At 38.7% G+C, this 23654-nt stretch overlaps 2 protein-coding genes across 4 annotated transcripts in view; one reads left to right on the top strand and one right to left on the bottom strand.

The window, feature by feature from the left end:
- The window catches only part of LOC116293488 (cytoplasmic dynein 2 intermediate chain 1), a 40200-nt gene that overhangs the window by 8707 nt on the left and 7839 nt on the right, over positions 1–23654 (bottom strand). For 2 of the 3 annotated variants that reach the window (XM_089037260.1, XM_089037262.1), the window contains 14 exons: positions 17956–18021; positions 17742–17843; positions 17346–17402; positions 17140–17163; positions 16166–16253; positions 15784–15890; positions 15596–15709; positions 15073–15184; positions 14239–14330; positions 13500–13623; positions 12911–13020; positions 12180–12250; positions 11970–12045; positions 11221–11329 (listed from right to left, as the gene is read on the bottom strand). In XM_089037260.1, the coding sequence (XP_088893386.1) occupies positions 11221–11329; positions 11970–12045; positions 12180–12250; positions 12911–13020; positions 13500–13623; positions 14239–14330; positions 15073–15184; positions 15596–15709; positions 15784–15890; positions 16166–16253; positions 17140–17163; positions 17346–17402; positions 17742–17843; positions 17956–18021 (1252 nt within the window). The remainder of the gene's footprint in view (positions 1–11220; positions 11330–11969; positions 12046–12179; positions 12251–12910; positions 13021–13499; positions 13624–14238; positions 14331–15072; positions 15185–15595; positions 15710–15783; positions 15891–16165; positions 16254–17139; positions 17164–17345; positions 17403–17741; positions 17844–17955; positions 18022–23654) is intronic. The other variant, XM_089037261.1, reaches the window with a different exon arrangement.
- On the top strand, positions 1364–7285 carry LOC116293489 (neuromedin-U receptor 2). The gene is made up of 2 exons (XM_031700919.2): positions 1364–1429; positions 5653–7285. The coding sequence occupies exon 2, from the start codon at positions 6119–6121 to the stop codon at positions 7112–7114; it is 996 nt and encodes a 331-aa protein (XP_031556779.1). The 5' UTR covers positions 1364–1429; positions 5653–6118; the 3' UTR covers positions 7115–7285.

Raw genomic sequence — 23654 nt, 5'->3', positions numbered from 1 at the left:
TTCCATAACTTCACAAAATTCTCTATTCATCAGTGTTTGAATATTGCGACTGAATTAGCTTTAGAACCATCGCAGCCAGGTGTAAACTTGATACTAAATATCCTCTGGGGTAAGTTTAGATCTACCGATTGACCGATCGGCGTATAACTTTACTATACTGTTATCGGATTGGATTGGACACCACCACAGGTAGGTGTGGGTTTGAACTAAATATCCTCTGGGGTAAGTATATTTTCAATCCAATTCATTCCCACTCATTCCATAAACCTTTCAGAAACCGTAAATCTACTTGCTGTCGATTGAAAGGTACTGAAATCAGTACTCTTTTCAGAGTAGAAGTTTAAAAAATGCCGGAAATTGGAGTTGAACATGTTCAATAAAATAAAAATATTATAATTCTTTTTTATAATTTTTTTAAATAATTACTGTTGATTTTTTGCTCGGTATTCTTGCCTAAAAGAGTTTTCATTAGAAGTAATATTTGTTTTCTGTATCGAAATTGTAAAGCTTTTTTTACCGACAAAATTAGATGCTTGCGATAAGAATTTTGAAAAGAATTAAAAAAGAAAACGGAAAGCAATGTTCTTCGGTATTTTGGTATTTTAGATTTTCATTGACTTTGGAAAATTATTTCTCACCATGACAGTAGTTGCTGCAACGATTGGCTGTGAGGCTTTTTTTACGTAAAGTCATGCTTTTATTCAAATAAGTTTTTTCTTTGAGATGAAATCAAGGTATTTTTCAGCAAAGATTTTGATTTCGCAAATAAATAGACAGATGAAAGAGACATTGGTAACCTTCTTAAGTAATATTCCACAGGACTTCCCCAGGCCTAGTGCTGTTAGTTAAAAGCTAAAAGGAAATGTCACCTATTCTTGGCATTTGAGCGTGCTCAATTCTTCAAAAAGAAAACGTCTAAAGCTTTAGATACCTCATAAGCTTTAAATCTAAGACCCCGGGAAAAAAAAAGAAAATTCGAAGACTGTTTACATGTTGGTCTGTTTATTTTACAAGAGGGTCAAAACAACCCCCTGGTAATCAAAAGCAATCAGTGATAAAAATGTAAAATTATCGAAAGTCTTGTAGTAAACACGATCAAAGAGATACATATTAGAATATGGAGTATCACACACTCAGTAACAGACTAATTCAAGTTCTACATAGACTGTTTTTTTCTCAGACTGTGAGGCATGTATAAGACTCAAATAGACAAAAAACAAACAAAATTCAAATTGAAATCTACCGACTTCTATTAGTCTACCAACTATTTCACGCGGTCTTAGGAAAATCACTCTATTGACATGACGTCATAATCAACCATTACCGACCCAAGTTCATATCGAGCACCATACAAGTGTATTAATATAATGATTCTGGATATCTAAGAGGACCATGGATCGAATGCAGTAGCTCCGTAAAGGCGAGCAAGGTAGGGCTTGCACATCTTTCTTGTTGTCTATAGTTTTCGATTCCGTTGATCACGAAGCGATTTTACTGATGTCAAAGAATTTGCCACAAGAATTCGGCTATTTATCTAACTAAACATTCTTATCGGGAAACAAAAAAAAAATCTTCATTTCAATCTTTCTGTCTATATGTGTATACCACTGTTACAGAAATCCAATAACTACTTAATTGAATAAGATGGCCCTGGGTAGATTAAAGCGCTTGTAGCATGAGAATGAAAAGAATGCTGTTTCACTGATCGCATGGGTGAAACAGAAGAGCATCAGGTAGCTGCTTCGTTCAGTGAAGCTGGTGAACAGTCAGTGGCTTTCATCGAGCTGCAGTGTAGTCGCTATACCAACTGCACTTCACGAATATTATTAGACTTTAGTACACAAGGATAGCGACCTTTTTACAGATGTTATAGGTACCTTGAACGTTTATAATATAATAGATAGACGAATGTTAGTGGCCAGGAAAAATAACCAGCACATTTGACCACAATAAAAGGTTAATAACTGAGTTTTCGTACAAATGGAACCAAATAAAAGGAACAATTTCAAAAGTTTATGAAAATGGGTATAAGGAAAGAAATGGTCTTTATGATGTTCATAGACAAAAAGAGAAGAAAAGAACTTAGGCAAAGACGACTTTCAAACAAAAACAGTAAACACTAAGCAGCTAGCCTTGAAAGGAAAAGGGTTGCACCCTTATGCAAAGGATATATTTGAACGAAGACATTTCACTTAGGAAGAGTAGATAATACACTACGTGGATGTTTTGGATTTGTAGTAATCCACATTCCCTAAAGCTGCTTTTCACTTATAAGACGAGCATAAGCATAAGATAAACACACAAGTAAAGGTTGGTCTTAATCATAAAAAAGTCACCGAATATCTCAGCTGGAGTCATGTGCAGATACATAAATTCCACATGTCATTATAATGTTTTCGTATCGGTTATCAACATAGTATATCTGATGGTTGATGTATGTAATGTAATGAAAACTACATAGTTATGATGGGTGTATTAGTTGAGTGCCGTTCTGTGCTTTTTTAATAAAACAGTTTTGATATCAAAATTGAATTTCTTGAGAAATCACCATTGTGGCTCTAAGGAACTTCATACGTATAGACGACTTCGCATGGTGTACTGGCCGTGAAGTGGAAAGAAAAATAGGAGGTGTTTTGATGAAAGTACTAGTGACGTCAATGTTTGGTACTTTTGTTCCTTTTTTCCCCATTAGGGATGCAAACATTTTGCATTTGAAAGATAGAACTTGATGGTTAGAGTAAAAACTAAGGGCCAACAACATCAAAGAGAGAGAGAGAGAGAGCTTGTAGTTTATGTAACTTATTTTAAGTCACGTGTATTGCTTTCAGAGCAGAATCTTTATTATTTCCGCTTCATGGATGAATCGAATGCTGATTGGTAGAATACTGATTGCTCAAAGTAGCCGAATTAAGGTGGCTGCCTACTTTTGAACGTTCGATTTGAGCCCACGATGTGCGCGCGCTCAAAAACCGCTGAAAAATCTACAAGATTTTATTGAAGAACTGTGACTCCAATCACATTAGGTGTACCAATAAATCTTGTACAGTCTTAAACTCAACTATTTATTCACTCAAGGGTTTATCCTGTTACAGCAGTAGAAGTAATCTTTTAGTTGTAGACGAAATAGTAGTCGGTTTTCAGACTGTACGAATCCATCCGTATGGATATAAAGAAATACTCATAATAAACAACAATATTGAGTCCTGCAAACTCGACTCGCACGAGTTCAAATATTCACTTATACTAAACCCGAACGTGATGTCACGTGACCTTTATATCACGTGCACCGGATCCGGATATGACTCGGTAGCCACAAGAACCATACGCGTTTTGAGCTTCAACAGGGCAAAACCCTCAAATTTTGCACGGGACTCTATATTTTTTGATAGCTCATTCGAAAAAACTCCTAAAAATCTAGGTTATATCAACATTTTAGGAAAAGTTTAAATCAGGAACACGTGAAAAAATAGATTTTTGTAAGGATTTTTGTTCGACTTTATGAGATTTTTTAAGAGCACCGAAACTACAAAATACCACAAATCAATGTATCTGTCTGTCTTTTTGTCGAAAATATCCATGTATTATTGTAGGAGGATTGACTAGCCTTCGTTCGTGCAATCATGTAGTCTGCAAATAACTATTATCTTATTAATCTTAATTTTTTTCTAATCACTTCCGGTGGCGCAATTTTTACTCCAAAAGCTCGTGCGTAGGCTTCCATTAAATGCTGATTATCTCGAAAACGAGCTCGGGACACCCTATTTTTCTTTCAAGATTTGGAATCAGCATTAAATTTCAATTCGGAAAATCGAAGTTTTAAAAAAAGCTTAAATCAATTTCCAAAAGTAGGCAGTCACCTTAAGTAAAGCCGATCTAAAAGTGTTCTCACAATTTCCGTAGCAAAGCAAAACAAACATTATGATAATTCATAAATAAAATAACACCATTATCCGACTCTTATCCGACTCTCATTACTGAAGTGCCACTAACCACTAACTTAATATTTTCAGTATTGATTAATAATAAAAATAAATAATAATAACTTTATTTAACTGTCAATGTATTTAGATTCTACAACTAATTGGAGACTTAAAAATGAAAGATGAGAAAAAATATCATAAAATAAAATGAGATAAAATATTAAAAAGATCTATAAAAATCTATACCTATATCTATCTATAATATATGTTAATAAAATCTAACTATATTAAGAATTTCTAATATAAAATATATAGATAATAAATATAATTGATTTTTCAAGAGCGAAAGCAGTCATCTCAGGAGCTGCACCTTTTGCAACATGAATTAAATAGTTGAATGGGAAATAATTTTGATATGATTTTTTATATGAGTGGTGCAAGTTATCAGGGTTTATACTTCCAATATGTTAATGAGTGCGATGTCATAGTAGAATTCTTAAATAAACAAAACTTTTCTGGTGCGGTAAATTATCCTGTCTTACTTAGGGTTTATAGAAATTTCATAGCAATTTTGTTTTCTCGTAATCAGTGTTTCAATTTAGAAATTATGAAATACAAACTCAAAGTCCTATAATGACATCACACTTCTTAACGTAAGTATAAGCCTTGATGTTTCCTAGACTCAAATATTCAAATATTCACTTCATGTAGAATCAATACTGAGTGAAAATATTGAGTTACTTTAACAAAACAAATGAAAGCAAATATTAACATAATATTAACTTTACATTCAATATATTACTTATAAACCTCTGGAATTATATTTTCATGTTTTACTAGAATTTTCAAGACTGGAGTAAGTGTGACTAAGGAAATGCAAGTTAGAGTTAAAATGTACATCAGATTTACGTCTTTTTGATTAGTGGTTTCGGCATCTCTAGATACTTTAGATAAATATTCCGATATTTTTTCGATTTCGAGTTTTCTTCACATGAAACCAGCCTTTAAAGTTACGTTTTCGACCACACCCAGCCGTTTTGAGTATCTTAAATTCTTGTGCACTGGCACTAGCTTGGTTGAGACAACTGAGAGCGACTTTTCTTCAGAGTTCTCTCATGAATTATTCATTAGTTAGATAAACATTAAGATATTGCATTAAATTAATGAAATTATAGGTTGCTATCAATAGAGGTCATTTCCCGGTTTCGTGTGAATTTTTGCATGAATGGCAAGTTTTTAATAGAAATGTACATAGATGACTTAGTAAGGGAAGCAATTTTTGCTTAAATGGACTGGTAGGTGAGATAATAAATCCTATCTACTTGATGTTCAGTATGGTCAGAACTTGCTTTCAAAACACAAAACAATTGCATTGCATTGCTGAATAAAATGCGTGACACATGTAAATGATCTTGAAAATAATTTTTTTCCTTGCAATACGCTTTAAATGGAAAGTCCCTCCCTACTTCACCAGCCCCCATGTTGTGTTTAATCTCAGGCTGTCCTTCTTCTTATCTCCCATGATTTACTCCAGTAGTTGTTTTCTCTCTTTTCCCACCACCACCTACTTGACAGAGATTAATAAATAAAGCTTGAGAGTCCCGTTAATCCAGACGTTGTTTTACTTATCTGTATAAGCCAAAAAAATATTTTACTCGCGATTGATAGAATGACGAAATACTGACGTTGATCTATGTTCATTTTCTCTTTCATGACAATTTATCGACGGAAGTACTTCTCTAACGGATTCATTCAGTTGGGGAGTTTTTATTGGCACCACAGTACTTGACAACATCTTGGATTTTGGTTACAAGCGGTCCTCTTTGGCTTTGCATTCTTAATGCTTGTAAACTAATGTAAAGTGCTTTGAACCTGCTTGGACTAATGACTGAAAACCTAAGCATTTATCGATGATCGATCAAATGAGGTCTATTTAAGGTAAATACCAGTGGATTGTTTGACTTGGGATTTGTTGTACAGAAGGTCTTATTGAAAACAAAACTCAAGATACGAAGAGATGCTCTACAAGGTTCTTCTCAGGTCGCCATGTCACACTAAACAATTTTAGAACCTTAGGTAAGGATTCGTGGTATTCTAGAACAGATTGACAGATTTCTCCTGGAATTTCGTAAATAGAATTGGATTTGTTGCTGAACCGACTACAATACTGAATCTTTAAAGCCACAGTTACATAAGACATGTCTTACAAAGACACAAAAACCTTCCTGTCCGTTCTATTTGGCGTCTTGGCTATCATTAATCTTACAGGTAACATACTGACATGTATTGTGGTCAAGCGGATTATATCCCTACATACACCAATGTACTATTTACTGGTTAATCTATGTGTAGCGAATATCATCATGGCCGTACTAAGCGCCGCTATGTATATCTTCAGCCCCGTCTACCAACATCCAAGTGGACAGGCAGGAGATTATTTATGCAAGTTTATAACTGGGGAAACGATATTTTGGATCGGCGGCTTTGCGTCAGGATTCACGCTTGTTTTGATAGCGTACGAGCGCTATCGAGCTGTGGTTTATCCTCATGATTTGTCGACACGCCTGAATCTCAAACGGCTTAAAATAGCGCTGGCTATTAGCTGGATTTGCGCGATTCTTCTCAACTTGCCTAACTTCAGTACTATTAAAGTCTACGAGGTTAGCAAGACGATACGTGTGTGTAAAGAAGGATGGGAAGGTAACACTACTGGCAAGGTGTGGTCTGTTATTCTGGTCTTCATTAGCTTTATTTGTCCTTTATCGACAGTTTCAGTCTTATACTCGCGCACGGTCTACCATCTGTACAAGCGACAAAGGCAGATCATTGACGTGAGTCAAATGGCCGTCACTAAGGTCAGGAAAAAAATCACGATCGTTCTCATAGCCATCACTGTGCTATTTGCAGCTTGTTGGACTCCAGATGGAGTTACGTACATCTACATTCACTTCTCAAAACCATCAACAGAAGACAGTTTACGGGGAATCCCGATCATCCGAGAAGTAGCCATACTACTAGTGTGTTTCAACTCCGCAATCCATCCATTCCTATGCGCGTTTACGAGTCAGGAGATACGAAGAGGGCTCAAGAAGATTATTTGCAGAAAAAAGGATCTGCTGGCTAATCGTCCCCATCTACAAAGAACCTCCCGAAGATTAACAATTTCTCTAAATGCAACTAAAATGGAAAACTGAAATGCTTGGAAGTTTGTGGGGGATCTCGACGAGAATAGAAAAAGAAAACGTGCCTAGGAACCGTAGTGTGCAGATCTTATCGTAAATCCTATCAACACGTTTGCATATTGTATCTAGGGACATCTAGGATAATGAATAGAAAACTGAATAAAAATGGGGCAATTGAATTAATCTAAGAGTGCTCTTCCCTTGAATTTCAATGCCGAATTGATAAAACTATAATGTATTGTGCCAAGTTGAATGACTCTGGAGTATATTTGTCGCACCTGTACCCATTTTTAGCCCACTTTCTTATCAATCCAAGTGGCTTTGCGGTTCTTATATCGCCGGTCTTACTAAAAATCCCACGTGCATTTCAATTAATGGAATGTTATTCCTTCATTTATCTTTTATAAATATATAAATACGTTACGCTTTCCATAAATAAATGTCACGTCATGTCCCCCAAATCGGACCAAATTTATGTACTTTTTCAAACGAAAACCATGGAAAATGCTATGGCGCTTGTGAAACTTTATCAAGACTTGGAATCTCATTACACTCTAACTTTGTAATATTAAAACACAAAGTTTGAAGTCAGTGGTTGTAAATGTCGCTGTTAATTAACCTTTCAAATCTGAAGAAGTTGCTTCAAGGCGCGTTTTTTTTTTTTAATTGTTTTATTATTTTGACCCAAAATTAAGAGGACTGCGTAATAGTCCTCGTGAGTAGTCCTTGGCATGTTTTTCTCTGATTGGAAAAATGAACAATTTGTTCTTAAAGTACTTTGAATTATACTTCAAATACGAGCGGTTTCATAACAACTGTCATTTAATATTACTATTCACATCCGTTTTTTCTGATTATTCTTAATCTAAACGATCGAAAAGTACAATCTTAATAACCGTGGACGACGGAGAAACGCGAAATTGTTTGCTTGTTTTTGACATTTAGGCTCGAGGAAACTAAGGTTTGAGCAGCTGTTCTAGACAAAAGCAATAAGCACCAACAACACCCTGTCTTGGATAAGTCGCGGGACGTCAAAAACACAGCTCATCGGCAAGAAATTGTTGACATTTAGTGTGACAGTTTAGCCAGTGGGAGTTGGAACTGCAAAGTTGTGTTTGATAAAAGTAAACTCGTTATGACAACTCGAGAACTCGTTATAAGTTATGGCGGTTCAAAATTAGAATTAACGATGAGAACTTTACGCGGTGCACATGTGTGAATATGGATTTAATTTGAGGATATCAAAGACGTGAAAAAATGAAGGACTGGACTTGGTAAACATGCCAAAAATCACGATATAGAGAGAATAAATTTATATAGCAAGAATTTTAAACAGCATACACAAAAGACGTGGGAGAGTGGAAGATGAACAAAAAAAGGAATAAATACTGATTATTGCATTCGTCATCCCACCATCACGAACATCATCGTCATCATAATTGTCACCACCATCACACTATCTTCATAATCGTCATTATTGTCAATCACAAAATTCATGGTCATTACTCATAATTATCATATAACTAACCAATTTCTTATAGGAGCTAATATGGTTCATAGCAAGCAGTTTGTCCACTTTTTACACACCACAAAGCCTTCTTTCTAAATTCTCAGATAGAAATAAATATATTAAATGTTTTCCCCAATGAAGACGAATCTCACTCGTGTCTCCAAAGTTCGTGTTTAAGTGGTATGTCAAAAAAGTAATATGTAGATGTAAAGAAGACTGTATGCTATACCCGTTCATCACGCATGCCATGTATGCTGGTCAGGTCATAATTTCCAAATATATAAACACGTAAAATGCGTGATTCAAAAAAAATTGGAGGCATGATCTAATGACAGGGTCTGACAGGTGCAAAGGTGCAGTCGTCATGGCTGAATAAAATGAAGACGAGTCCATTAGATCTTCTTAGATATGGCAACCTACTTGAAGTCCTAGAAAATCTTCTGACTTGGTAACCGTTTTTACCACCGTTCAAGGTATTCAAATACTTGCGAGATTGTGATATCAAACGAATACATACATCAGTGGTTTTAAAGAACCCTGAGAAAACCTCTTGGCTGATCTTATTTCATGGGAGGGTTTTTGCGGAAAGAACAAAAACCCCTTGAGAATCCATTGAAAAACTATTAATCCAACGAGAGTTGTGCCTTCATAACAACTAAATATGTCTTATGTTTTGTTTTGCTGTTTGATAATTGTAATATTTTAAAGTAATTATTAGTTGTTTTCTCTGGAGGATGAAAATCAGCAAATCTATATTTCAAGACATTTCACAGAATTTGGTAGAATAAGTTAAATAATCAATTTTACAGAGATGTAAATTGGGAATTTTCATGTATCATGCCTCTTATCCATGTTCGTGAGTTGGAAATATGAAGACTAATTAATCGATCAGCTTCACTTTCACGGCGTTATTATTTTAAAACTACGGATGCCACACCACAGGCCGACCAAGATACTAAATACCCAAGAAGATGATCTATTTCGGGTTGTTTTTTTTGCCACCTATTTTAAGCACAGGACTTAAACGTTAAATGTTTTACGTAGCGTAAGTCTTTTTTTGATCAAGCTCAACATATTGGGTGGGCTGCTCTCCTGGAGGGCCGAACTTGAATTTGATAAGAAGGGAATCGATCGAACACGGTGGTGTATTATGATAAAAACAACCACGCATTTTGTATATTCCAAAAAACGAAAGAAATAAATAAAAAAAAGAAAGAAAGAAAGGAAGAATAGAAGAAAGGAAGAAAGGAAGGATGCAATTTCCCTACTTCACTCTCTGTTATGTTTTGCTTTTCTCCTGACGTTGAGAGATTGATCGTTAAAACGATATTTATCTCTGACAGGAAGGACACCCTTCAACAATACCTTGTCTGTTCGGGTTTTAATTATGGTGATTTTTAAGTTGTCATTTTTCAATTTTCTTAATTAGCCAAACACAGCAATCGAATAATTGGAACTACTTGTCTTCAACAACGAGTGTTCTTCTGCGCTACCCAATTAATGAGAGATTTTCAAAGCTAGAAATCCAGATTTTATGTAAACCGAAAAAATATCATGCATTTCTTTTGGGAAACAACTTTGGGATCCCGTCTTTCTTTTAGTTGAACCTACGCCGAGTTATCTGGACTCAACGGGTGCTTGAGGCCCCTGCCCCTCGTCTATAATGCGAAACAAAACAACTGGCCGGCTATCCCCTCCCCCGCCCCATAACACACACACACTTTTAAAGCTGCTATTATTTGTTGAAAGGAAGTATTTGTCGTTATCATGCATGCGAAACGACAATTTGTAATAAAAAAGAAGTACCATTTGACTCTAGAAAAACTTGCATCGAATGATTGATTTATTTAATTTAGTACTTTCAAGAGTGCTCGGGGTAAAATATTCTCTTTCATTTGAGAGCAATTTTGACTCGAATCATATTGAACCAGTAATATACATGAAGAAAGATATAATGGCGGTTTTACGGTAGACATTTACTAGATATATATCATATAGCAATTTGTATTGTAGCAGGAATCCTTTCGGCGTATGATGTTGGACTTGTCCTCTACTCACAATAGCCAATGTGCACGAGCACGAATCTCTAGCACAAAGCATGATCAAAAATCGAGTACTTTCGATTTTCCAGCTCCTCTAAAAACTCTTCTGATAATTTTTCCTTCGACATTTCCAATGAAACAGTAAGTATTTCAACAGACGAAAATAAGAATATTTTTTTTGTGATAATTCTATTGATTTCTTTGTTCTAATTTGTATAGTACTTGGTTTCCCATCATGCTTTGTTCTAGAGATTCGTGCTCGTGCACATTCCCTATTCAATTTGTGTTTCATAAGGTAACTGATGTGTGTGTGAAAACAACATAATGATCACATATGTTCATAATCATAATAACCGGGTATAAATATAGCTATACATATTTAACACACAAGAAACTCAGACATATCATGCCAAAAACACTTGAAACTAAACCCAATATAACACTAGTTATAATAAAGGAAAGAAGAACATGATATCATGTCATTACCATGTTCTTCCTTAATTGCAGTCATTAGAACTAGTGTTATATTGGGTTTAGTTTAGTTCAAGTGTATTAGAGAGACAAACCTGTGCTGAATGTTGGGGATCGAAATATGACTTGACCATCGTCTACATCGTAGGAATGATGGATGGAGGGTGACTCGCGCAGATCCCAAGCTACCACAGATCCATCTTCCTGACAGTGGATGAAATAGACATTAAATAAATTTTCTTTTCTTTTCTTTTTAATTTTTTTTTTTTTTTTTTTTTTTTTTTTTTGCTATTTAGTGTCGTTTAGTACTAAATAGCGCTAGTTATATAGCACAGTTTCGTGCCATTTGAATCTGAATCCAGTTAGAGTGCCGTGAGGTGATGTAAGGATAATTTTATACTTGAATAAACATTTTAGCTAAAAGTATTTAAGTGTATATTTTTTATTATGGAGTAACAGACTCTTGCATAAAAGTACTATAATGATGTTCAGAAAAGTATTAAGCCTCGCAATGATGCAATGAAACAATGATTGATTACAGTGCGACGCGCCAAAATGCCTTTGAATCCTTTCTCGCCAAGTGTTTCCATCAATTAAGTCACTTTTTACCTAAGTGTTAAGTGTTAGCCAGCCGAGGGACCAAAATAGGTATCATCTAGGCAAATTCATAGCCATTTATTTAAGTTTTAAAGAAATAATTTAGTATTCAGTAAAAATAATTAGTATTTAGTAAAACATTAGTTGGGTGGCCATGGTTAGGCGCGTCGCACTGTAAACACATCTTTTGTTTTCATGCACACAAGAGAAGCCTAGTACTTCTCTGCAAAGGGCTATGATAACCTACCAGTCCAGCAAATGCAATGGTTGCTTTAGAAGGACTCAGACAGCAACATCGAGGAACAGACTCACAGATAAGAATTCTTTAATGTAAAGAACAATTAAATTTTTATATATTAAAATTTAAAAATTTGTCACATAACTTTGCATCAAAAAATTTAATTATGGTTTATCGATGTTGAACATCAAGGCAAACGATGCTCGAATAACTACGTACTTTTGCGGTGTTGAAGGCTCGTTCACATTCCATAAACAGAAAATACTCTTAGCTTTCATGCTATCACTCATCTGTAGGGAGAAAATAAGTAAAATTCATTAGATTCATTATACGTGTGCAGGGTACCTTACCACACCACACCCTATGAGACCAGAGTCATTGTACATGAGGTTGTTTTCGTTATTTCCCACCGTCATACTACAGTACCCCACCCTAGAGCGGTTTTCTTTAACCCCTGAAAAAAAGTGTACTAAATTAAGTGTAACTGTCAAATAAACAGAATAGAAAACAAAGGAATTAGAGTGAAGTAGTGCTAAATATGCTAAAGTGTATTTCACGGGTTAATGAAAACCACCCAGCCTAACACTTCTCCTTTGTGTTAGGCCACACCTGTGACAACCACTTTTATCTAATCCTCTTCCTACTTGCTTCTTAGAACATGCATTGTGTACGAGTACCCCCAACCCCACCCTTATCAATCCAATCCATGGGTGAATCTTTATGATCCATTAAAACAGACTTTTCATTTATTCTCTGGATATATCTCTATAGCTACGCCATAAAGAAATCCCATTCTTGACCAAGCAAGGACGAAACCTTTTCACAGATCTATCACATATACTGGTTATCATCTACTCTTTAAACCCGGTTAAAAAAAGCAGAAATTAGAATTAAATAAACAAGGAACTCGAGAATTCGAAGCTAAACTTAAAAGAGTCGTCAATGGGCACCTCTTGACAAACCTTGGATGAAGCCGTCTCTTGATCATTGACAGGCCCATATGCCGTGAGTAGGTGGTGGTTCTGCACTGGAGACACGTGTAGACATTCCAATGCTCGTCCTGTAAAAAAATCAACTATTTGATCGGAACCTGAAATCATACCTCTGCGCTGACCAAAGTCAGGGCACGACTAACAAATCGAATTGGAATTTAGGATGTTGAGTCTTGTGGACTGAAGAAAACTGGAGAACATGGAGAAAATACTTCGAATCAAGAGAAAGAATAAACAAACTGCTAACATCACTGTGATGCCAAGTGCAGGAATTGAACCAAACAGCCAAGAGGCCAGAGGAAAGTGCAATAGTGACACCCAAGCTATCATTGACTTGATTCCCAATGTAATATATCATGGTTTATACATCTATCAATAAATATGTACTACTCAAGGATATAAAGCAATAGGAATACCGATTTGAGTTGGGCATTTTTTCATTGTACGCGTTACATTGCATATTTTTATATTCAGTTGTGTAACAAAGTGGGACAAATGTAAAGACCCCAGTCTAGAAGAGCTCATTCTAAAAGAGCTCCCTTCGTACCTGCAAGGTATGGTTGTTTTGTAGCCAGGGGTACGTATCCATCACTACAACTCATCTCTTTCTTATCTTTCACTATTTTATTTGATTGTTCAGCAGATTCCTCTTCGAGAAGGACAAGACACGCCTTGAAAAAATACAAAAATCAATAAGTAGGGAAAATAAGTTTTGTGGTTTAAAGTCCCGTCCCTGCCAACAATAAAACCTCTTAGCTTGGGTGCAATTTTTTCACCCCAGACGGCACGTGTCAGGCTTGAGAAAAAGATTCTTTGTTTCAGTTGTACCCATATTCGTTAAACCGTTAAACAAAGAAATGATACTCTAGGGAATAACACATTGTCTGGTCTGAGATGGGAAAACATTCCCCCAATGTAAAGAGGGATTGACTATATACACACACATTCATGACGTATTACACTGAACAAAAAGTCTAAACTATTATACAACTACATCCACCCTACCCTGCTAGGGACATGGCTTTGGCATGAAAAATCCATTCTTTTAACAAACAATGAACTCTACTCTATTGCTGGGTTTAAATCAGCTGACAAAAGTCTTTGGAGCGTCTTTAGTATCTGCTCCAGAAATAATGTCAACCAGAAAGAATTATATTAAAAACTTGTGATTCAGCTGATTAATATTCTGCATGAGACATAGAATAGCGTCAAGACCTCGTGAAACCAAGGAATACGACAGTGTTGCAAAGTAATGTTAGATTAGTCAGGTTGAGAAAATATATCACCTGTCCTGCAGTTTGTAAGAAACGGGCCAAGCGAACACTGTCAACAGTTGCATGACTGAAGTTAGACGTGTCTTCTTGACTACCTTTCTCATCTATCGTAATACAAAAGCGTGAATATGAACATATGAACATAGTAAGGTTATAGAAAAACCAATCCATTCTTTGCTGTTAATGAACAAAATTGAAAAGGTAAATGCTGAGAAATGGAATTAAGAAATAAAAAGCCATGGGATAGAGAAGAAAAACGTGAAACGAACAGAATTAGATGGAAGATAGAGCTACAAAAATTATATCTTTGGCTGATTTAGGTCAAAAAGAGTTTGGAGCTAAAACCCTACTGGGATATCATCTCTCTGTCCAATGACTAATGTTTGAATAGTTTGTTAATGCTCCATGTGAAAATCAGGCATTTTTGAGTCCCAAAAATGGAATTTTCCCCCACCGGCCGGTCATTGAAAATTTCCATTTTTGGCTAATTTTGGTCAAAAAAAACTGTCCAAGAGATGTTCTATCTGTCCACCAACTAACATTTGAATAGTTTGCTATTGTTTCTAGTCAAAATTAGGCATTTTTGAGATTGGTCCCCTGAACAAAGAAGGTCTATGGGGAGTGGGAAATGAAAGAAATGGCATGAGAATGTGGATAAAAAAGGGTTGTAGAACGTTTGAATAGTGGGCAGGGCAATGTGTTTATGAAGCAGGGTCCCTATGTATATAAAAGGGATATGGAAATTAATGTATGGGATGGGGAAAGAAAAGTATAGAAAAGAGATAGGAATATAGTGAGAAAGGTAAAAAAGAAAAATGTTTTGGTTGGACATAAGCATTCACATACCCCCACAACCAGCAAAGTCTTCAGCAGGATTTTGTGTCCACATTGTCCTTGTTTCAATATCCTCCGTTTGGATTTCTTTCTCCAAGTTATCATCATTACACTGGACATAAGCCTGAATAGTAGATACATATGTTAATAAATGAGTAGGTAAATAACCAAGGTTATATAGGAATAGTCCCCTTCACAGTTCCCTGCGCCACCTTGAAAGGTAGCCGCACCTTTGCATCGAAGCGAGACGAATGGTGAGCTTGCAGTGATAGAGACATGTTAATAATTGTCCAAGGTGTCTATCATTACAAGCTCACCATTCATCACGCTTCGATGCAAAGGCATGGCTACCTTTCAAGATGGCGCAGGGAACTGTGAAGGGGTCTATTCCTCTCTTACTAGTGAGGACACAGATATATGTTACGGTGTCCTAACATTTGTTGACACATTTTTTTTACAAAAAATACTCACCAAGCCACAAATAATAGCCTCTATTCCAAGTCACTATGTTTACATTTTCACAAGCAGCACCTACCTGTTTGGTGTCTGATCGTCCAAAATTTTTGATGTACAGTTCATATTCATTCATAGGTGGAAGATCAAACATCTCAAAGACAACCACATCCAAATCAATTAAGTGCATCAGTTCCTACAAAAAAAGGAACAGGACTGTTACTTATATCAGCATCATTTCAGTGCATACTAAAACTCTCATTTTCTAACCTGGCCTCGTTTTCTTGTCCTTGATGCTACTTTTTCACTAATTTGTTTTTGTTTGGCGGCCACAAAATTGATTCGTCCTTTTGCTGTAACAGGTCTGACTTCTGGTTCTGTGATCAAAAACAGCATGTGAAACAAACAAACCCATTAGATGAGAAAATTAGACATTTGCATAGAATCAAAGCTGGTGTAGTGGTAGTGCATTCGTATTAGATTACCAGACTTTACATAGCATGGGAGTTGAGTTAGATTAGAGGGGTTTTCTTTGAGTTCTCCTATTTTCCTTAACACTCCACATCCAGAATGTTGGCACAAGTGTCTTGCCAAGCTAATTATTGTCCTTTAGTACGTTTTTGAGGAAAGAATGATATAAGAAACAGCTTACCTTTTCTAGAGTCATCATCACTTGAACGAGACATTTTGGTACCTTCACGAGATACTGTTTCATTCTCTAAGTTAATTGCATTTAGAAGCTACGAAAGATAGATCAATAAACATCAATTAAAAATTCATATTATCCACTTGGTTATGGAATAGCTGCCGAACTGTATAGAATCAAAAATTTACATTATGCCCAAACACACAGTGCATCAGTGGTGCTTAATGCTGCATGCAACCATAAAATGAACTGTGCATTGCATGCAACCATTAAATGCACTGTGTGTGTACACCTCTACAAAGACTGCGCACAACATTGCATGCAACCATAAAATGCACTGTTTACGCCTTTACAAAGACTGTGCACAACGTCGCATGTTACAGGATGAAATGCACAGTGCTTCCACTTCTACAAAGACTGAAGCATGATATTGCATGTAATCATGAAATGCACTCTATGTCCACCTCTACAAAGACTGTGCACAACGTTGCATGCAACCATGAAATGCACTGTGTAAACACCTCTACAAAGACTGCGCACAACGTTACATGCAACCATGAAATGCACTGTGTGTCACAATGTCGTACAGAAATAACATCAATTTCTACTGATGCAAGGTTGTCCACAACAAATATTACAGTGTATTGCATGAGCAAGACCAGCAACATTGATGGCAATTGTGTGATGTTCTCAGCAAATAAAATTTGTCTTTGATGCACCACTAGGAAAAGCTGTCACGAACCCTCTAAAATCTTGTAGAACAAAATGTTGCATTATATCTCACCCCTTACTCAATAATATTCCCTGATCAGGGACTTAAAATATGAATCTCCCTTGAACTACAAACCAAGATTTCTTCCCCCCTCTCCACCCCCAAAAAACTTAACATGATCTCAATACCCAGAATACAGAAAGCAGGAAACTGCTGTTAAATAAAACAGGAGAAGATTTTACTGATCAATAATTTATTGTATATTTACCTCTAGCATTCCTGCATTCCTCTCCTGGATAAAATAGAACAAACACATGACTATGAGGATTCATACATTGGTTTATTACTGTATAATTTAACTATGAAATACAAAATCCTTTTCCTTGGTGCACAGGAAATCCTTCTTCTCAGGATGAAAACATCCATAGCAATTGCAGGAAATAAATCTGTGTATAACTTAGAGAAATAACTTACGCCTAGAGATAAATCATCATCATCATCTTGTTCATTCTCAAAATCATCTTCATAGTCCTGTGAATTGACATTAACATTGAGCAGTATTAACTTGTATCTTGAGATACAACCCAAATCAACAGGTTTTTGCTGGTTAGCTAAAAATTCTGTTCTTTTTTCATTTTTGAAAACAACTAAACAAAAACATGAGCACCATTAGCAGTAACCTTGACAACAACCAAGTTTGTTTATAGAGGCTACATTAGTTTAACAGTCTTTTAGTTAGTAACGATGCAACTACCTTTAACTTTTATCCCAAAGGGAGAATCACCTCCCAGTTAAAGATGGAGCTCATGATTCCCATTAATTGCATTTATATTCTTCTTCTAACAAGATTAAAATAATGAACCGATGTACCTCAAAATCCTCTTCATAGTTGAATGCATCTTCATCATTGTCTTCTTCTGTCTTTATAATAGATGACTTTCTTGTCTTTATGTCTTCTTCTTGAACAACATTCTATCAAACGATTCATAAGGTTAACTTCTGGCTCAAAACTGGAGAACATTACAGAGGTAAATTAAAAATGTATAAGATTCAGTACACATAGTTATAAAGGAAATGTACTTACAGCTTCTTCCAAAGTATCAGCTCTAAACCTCTCTCCTCTGGAAGGTCCATGTTTAGATACAATCTCCTGCAACAATAAAAAAGCTTCAAGTTGTAAAAATGACACAAATATACTGTAAGGTACATAAATGATTACAGACTAGTTAGTAAAAAAATAGTATGGGTTTGAAATGATTTATTAGTGTGACAGAGTCAAAAGACACTATTTCGGACAGTAATTATTTAGTCATAAATCTATATTTTAATTAGGAATGCCTCGTGTACACATAGGAATGTAATTCTTTAGTTAACTGTTTGCGTGGAAAATGCGTAAGCAAGAAATAATTTCCGTACGTAATTACATTACAGTGAGTCATGCCTAGGTTTGGCGCTTGTTTACGTAAGTTCGTGTTTGGGACATCCTGTTTGCGCCTAGGGCGTGCAACATTGCATAGGATGTGTAAGGTCTTAAGAATGCAGGTTTTTCCATAAAAATAGGCCCAAACTAAGCTTAAATCAGTGTAGTAAAAGTTCTTGAAGACGTTGCACATATCAAGACAAGGAATTCTCTACGATGTAAAGAGATATCCTGTAATCTTGTTCCCGTTTTTTTTCATGTATTGTAAAGTTGTGTGAATTTTTCAATAAATTCTTTTGTCAAAACCACTTGCAATCTGATTCATAGCTGAGCGCCTTGCCGCCGGTTACATTTTTGGTGTCAGAAGTGGGATTGCAAGAAAGTTGACATTAGTAGTTATTGATTATTTACAAACGGGAACGAGACTGAAATCATGGCAGAAGAAGCTGTGGCTGCACTCACAGAGCAATTGGCTGCACTCAAGGCACAGCTGGATGGCATGCAGGCTGAAGGAGGACCCCCTGCCCAACCTGTTCCTGCACCAGTGGTAAAAGTGACAGTGCCAAGGGAGAAGAAGCTGAGAAAGTATGCTGGTGGCAGAGACGACAAGGTGCTTGAAGACTGGATAGCGGATGTACAGAGGTCTGTGGCTGCCCAGAAGTTAACTTCTCAAGAGGCAGTGGATTTCCTGTACCATAGCTTAGAAGGAGCGGCTCGAGATGAAGTTCGACTAAGGCCTGCGGATGACTGGACAGACCCGGAGGGTTTCTTCAGGATTCTGAGAGACGTCTTCGGAGAGAAGCTCACCAAGACCCAGCTTCTCCAGAGGTTTTTCGCCAGAAAACAAGGTGACAGGGAGCCCATCCAGGACTTTGCCCATGCCCTGATGTCGATGGCGGAGCACATAACCAGAGTACACGTAGGAGCCCTGGAAAACAAGGACCAGAACCTCAGAGACACATTCGTTGAGAACTTGCGTGACAACCTGTTGCGCAGGGATCTCAAGCGCTATATCAGAGAACATCCCGAGAAGACCTTCAACGAGGTGAGGCAAGAGGCCTATCGTAGCTCGGAAGACACAGATAGAGGAGCACATCGCCATGCAGCGGCCAAGGAGGTGTTGGTGGAGAGCAACCAAGTAAATGCCATCCAAGAGCTTACAGCAGGACAGAAGGCCCTGGTGGAGAGGCTCATGCAGCAACAAAAATTGCTGGATGAGCAGCAGAAGCTGCTAACCCAACTTACCATGAAGTTAGCAAGCCCATCACCACCACGAAGTCCCCCACGTGGTCCGAGGAGATGTTACAACTGCCACGAGCTTGGACATCTTCGGCCGAACTGCCCAAAGCCCCTGAAAGACAAGGCACCAGCAGCACCACAGAAGGAGTCAAACTCCAGCTCTCCACGGCAGTGAGCCACGCCGTGGAGAGGAACTGTAGTGGCTCTAATTCTCTTTTTCAGAACGAAAAGTTTGTCGGGACAAGTCCCACAGTGGTGGCGAGGATTGGCGGAGTACCTGTGAAAAGCTTAGTGGATACGGGCTCCATGGTTACCCTCATCACCGAGTCGTTCTACAGGGAAAAGCTACAGCCAACCCTAGGAGACCTACACCCTGAAACAAGATTACTGCAGCTGCGAGGAGCTAACGGTTTGGACATCCCTTACATTGGATATATCGTCGCTACAGTAGAGATCGGAGGAGTGGTGGTCCCTGGGTGCGGCATCTTCATCACGAAGGACACAGCAGCCACTACAGTAATGCAGAGGAGGGTACCTGGCCTACTGGGAACCAACGTTCTTGGGCAGGTGCCCCAATACCAACAGATCCTGCAAGATGAAGAGAAGAAGAGTAAACGTAAAACTGGGTTCGTGAAAGTAGCCGGCTCAGACAAAGTCTGGGTCCCTGCTTTCACAGAATCTGATATCTTGGTCACAGGCCCATCATGGGGCACTGATGCTGTGATCGAACCCCTTGGTGTACCAGTAGAAGGAAACCTCACCGTGGCCAGTACTCTCGTGGATACTACCAAGACGTGTTACTATGTCAGAGTTGCCAACCAGACGGCAAAGGACATATGGCTAAAGCCGAGGACGCGGATTGGAATTGTGCGAGAGGGAGAGATGGTCAAGAGAGGAGAGCAGTTGGAGTTCCTACACGAGAATAACATGGTGACAGTGTGCTGTAACCTTAGTGCTGACCCTCAGATGCCACCCCAACGGGAAGCTGTGGGCAAAGTACGTTGGCAAAGGATACAGACACCCCCTCACGGGATTACCCTGGAACATTTCCCCGGGACTGGAACTTCAGAGGGAGAAAGCTCTCCAGATGTTCGAAAGAAATGAAGAGGTGTTCGCTTCATGTAAGGAGGACCTTGGCTGTACAAAGACAACATATCATCGCATCTACACAGACGATGATGTGCCTGTCACAGAGCGTTACAGAAGGATTCCTCCAAACCAATACCAGGAGGTGCAACAGCATCTACAAGACTTGCTAGAAAAAGGAGTGATATGTTCAAGCGAGAGTAACTATGCCTCCCCAATAGTGCTTGTACGAAAGAAGTCTGGAGCCTTGAGGATGTGCGTCGACTACCGGAAGCTGAACCAGAAAACCAAGCGTGATCAGTACCCCCTACCAAGGATAGAGGAATCACTGGAGGCACTGCGTGGCGCAAAGTACTTTTCCACCATAGATCTGGCATCAGCCTACAATCAAGTTGAAGTCCATCCTGATGATCAGCACAAGACTGCGTTCACAACGCCCATGGGTTTGTTTCAGTACACTCGGATGCCGTTTGGACTACAGAATGCCCCAGCGACCTTCCAAAGGTTGATGCAAGGAGTCTTCCGAGAGGACATACTTCGCACCCTGATGGTCTATCTGGACGACATCATAGTCTTCTCATCCACCATTGAAGAACATCTTGAGCGGTTGGAAACGGTATTCAGTAAGCTGAAGCATCATGGATTAAAGGTTGAACCAACCAAGTGTCAACTCTTCAGAGATCGGGTGTCCTACCTGGGGCACGTGGTCTCTGCTGACGGTGTCGAGACAGACCCTGAAAAGACAAAGGCAGTTAACGAGTGGCCAGTTCCCCAGACAGTGCGCGATGTGCGATCATTCCTTGGTTTCGCGTCTTACTACAGAAGATTTGTCCCCAAGTTCGCTCAAGTGGCAGGTCCGCTGCACAAGTTAGTTGCTGAGCTCGGGAGCGGAGGAAGTAACATGACCACCCGGAAGCAGATTGGCGTACTGTGGACAGAAGAATGCCAAAAGAGCTTCAACAAGTTAAAGAATCTACTAACCTCAGCCCCAGTGCTGGCCTACCCGGACTACACCAAGCCCTTCATCCTAGAGACGGATGCGTCCAACGAAGGATTGGGAGCCGTGCTGTCCCAAGAACAGGATGGAAGAGTCAAAGTGATCGCTTATGCCAGCCGAGGCCTGAGAGGTGGAGAGCGAAACATGGAGAACTACTCATCGAGGAAGCTGGAACTACTAGCCTTGAAGTGGGCTGTATGTGAGAAGTTCAGGGAGTACCTGCTGGGATCGAAGTTTGTCGTCTACACAGACAACAACCCGCTGACATACCTACAGTCAAAGAGTAAGCTGAAAGCTGTGGAGCAGAGGTGGGCTGCAGAGTTAGCAAACTTCAACTTCACCATCAAGTACCGCCCTGGACGTCACAACCAGAATGCAGATGCTCTAAGTCGCATCAACCGAGATGAAGAACCAACCACAGTTGAAGTAAGAAGTACACTAGCCTATTCTACCAATACTACAGACCTACCAGAAGAGGTACGTCAACATTTGATGGTATCAGCAGCGTTCATAAGCAACACAGAGACAAGTGCGCTGGAGGAGCAAGCAACCTCATTCCCAACCACACCTCTCACAGAGATCCAACGACTACAGCAGGAGGACCCATGTATCAGTCGTCTCCTCCACTACCGAAACCTTGGACGTCGGCCAAGTAAAAGGCAAAGCCAACAAGAGACAAGGGATACAAGGAAGTTGCTTAGTCACTGGAACAGGATTGAGGAAAGCCATGGAGTTCTCTACCGCCGTACAGGAGTCGGACAGGGAAGTGAGCTTTGGTTACTGCTACTCCCCACATCAATGAAATCACAAGTACTGAAGGGTGCGCACGATCAATGTGGACATCAAGGACAAGACAGGACAGAACAGCTCTTGAGGAAAAGATGTTGGTGGCCCGGTATGCAAGGAGATGTGAAGCAATGGATCTCAAATTGTGAAAGATGTGTCATTGCCAAAGGATCCTACCTTCCAGTCAAGACGCCGATGGGCAGCCTACTAGCTACTAGGCCATTGGAAGTGCTAGCGATGGATTTTACCTTGCTTGAGCCTGCAACAGATGGAAGAGAAAATGTCCTCGTGTTAACAGATGTGTTCACAAAGTTTACAATTGCTGTACCTACCCGTGATCAGAAAGCTACAACCGTAGTCAAGACCCTGATTAAAGAATGGTTCCTTGTGTATGGAATCCCCCAAAGACTACACTCTGACCAAGGCAAGTCATTTGAGGCAGAACTAGTCAAGGAGTTGTGTGCAGTGTATGGAATTAAGAAGTCAAGGACAACCCCCTATCATCCTCAAGGAAATGGGCAGTGCGAAAGATTCAACCGTACACTACATGAGCTTCTAAGAACTCTACCAGCAGAAAAGAAAAGAAGGTGGCCTGAACACCTGAAAGAGTTATGTTACGCCTATAATGCTACGCCACATGCAACGACTGGATACTCACCCTTTTACCTGATGTTTGGTAGAGATGCAAAGCTATCTTTGGACATTCTACTTCCTGATGATGACAGACAAGTGACAGTAGACAACCAGCAATGGATTACCAAGCACCAGACTCGTCTACGAGAAGCTTATACCACTGTGACACAAAACTTGAAGGAAGCTGCTACCGTCAGAAAGAAGATCAATGACCAGAAGGGCAGAGCACTGGCCGAACCACTACAAGTTGGAGAGCGAGTACTCCTTCGCAACCGTAAAGTCAGAGGAAGAAACAAGATTCAAGATAAATGGGACAACCAAGTGTACAAAATCGTCGAACGAAGAGACAACAATACATATGTCGTTGAAAGAGCTGATGGACATGGAGGAGATAAAGTTGTTAGTCAAGGAGAAATGCAAGTGTGTCCAAGACCAATGCTGGAGATACGAGGACGACACAAGCAAGCTGACAGGTCTAGACAAACATGTACTGCATCGCCAGAATCATCAGATGAAGAAGATGACATTGGAGGAATGACAATCGCCTTTCAACCAATGACAGAACCAGCTGAACCTGATGATGATGATAGTGATGATGCGTCTGAGGAAGAACTGGCTGCAC

This window comes from Actinia tenebrosa, unplaced genomic scaffold, assembly GCF_029948245.1.
Source record: "Actinia tenebrosa isolate PJP-AT-01 unplaced genomic scaffold, QUT_ActTen_1.0 PGA_scaffold4__44_contigs__length_22323623, whole genome shotgun sequence".
Taxonomy (NCBI): Eukaryota; Metazoa; Cnidaria; class Anthozoa; order Actiniaria; family Actiniidae; genus Actinia; species Actinia tenebrosa.
The sequence above is the reverse complement of the archived record's forward strand: the minus strand, read 5'-3'. Positions and strand labels throughout refer to the sequence as shown.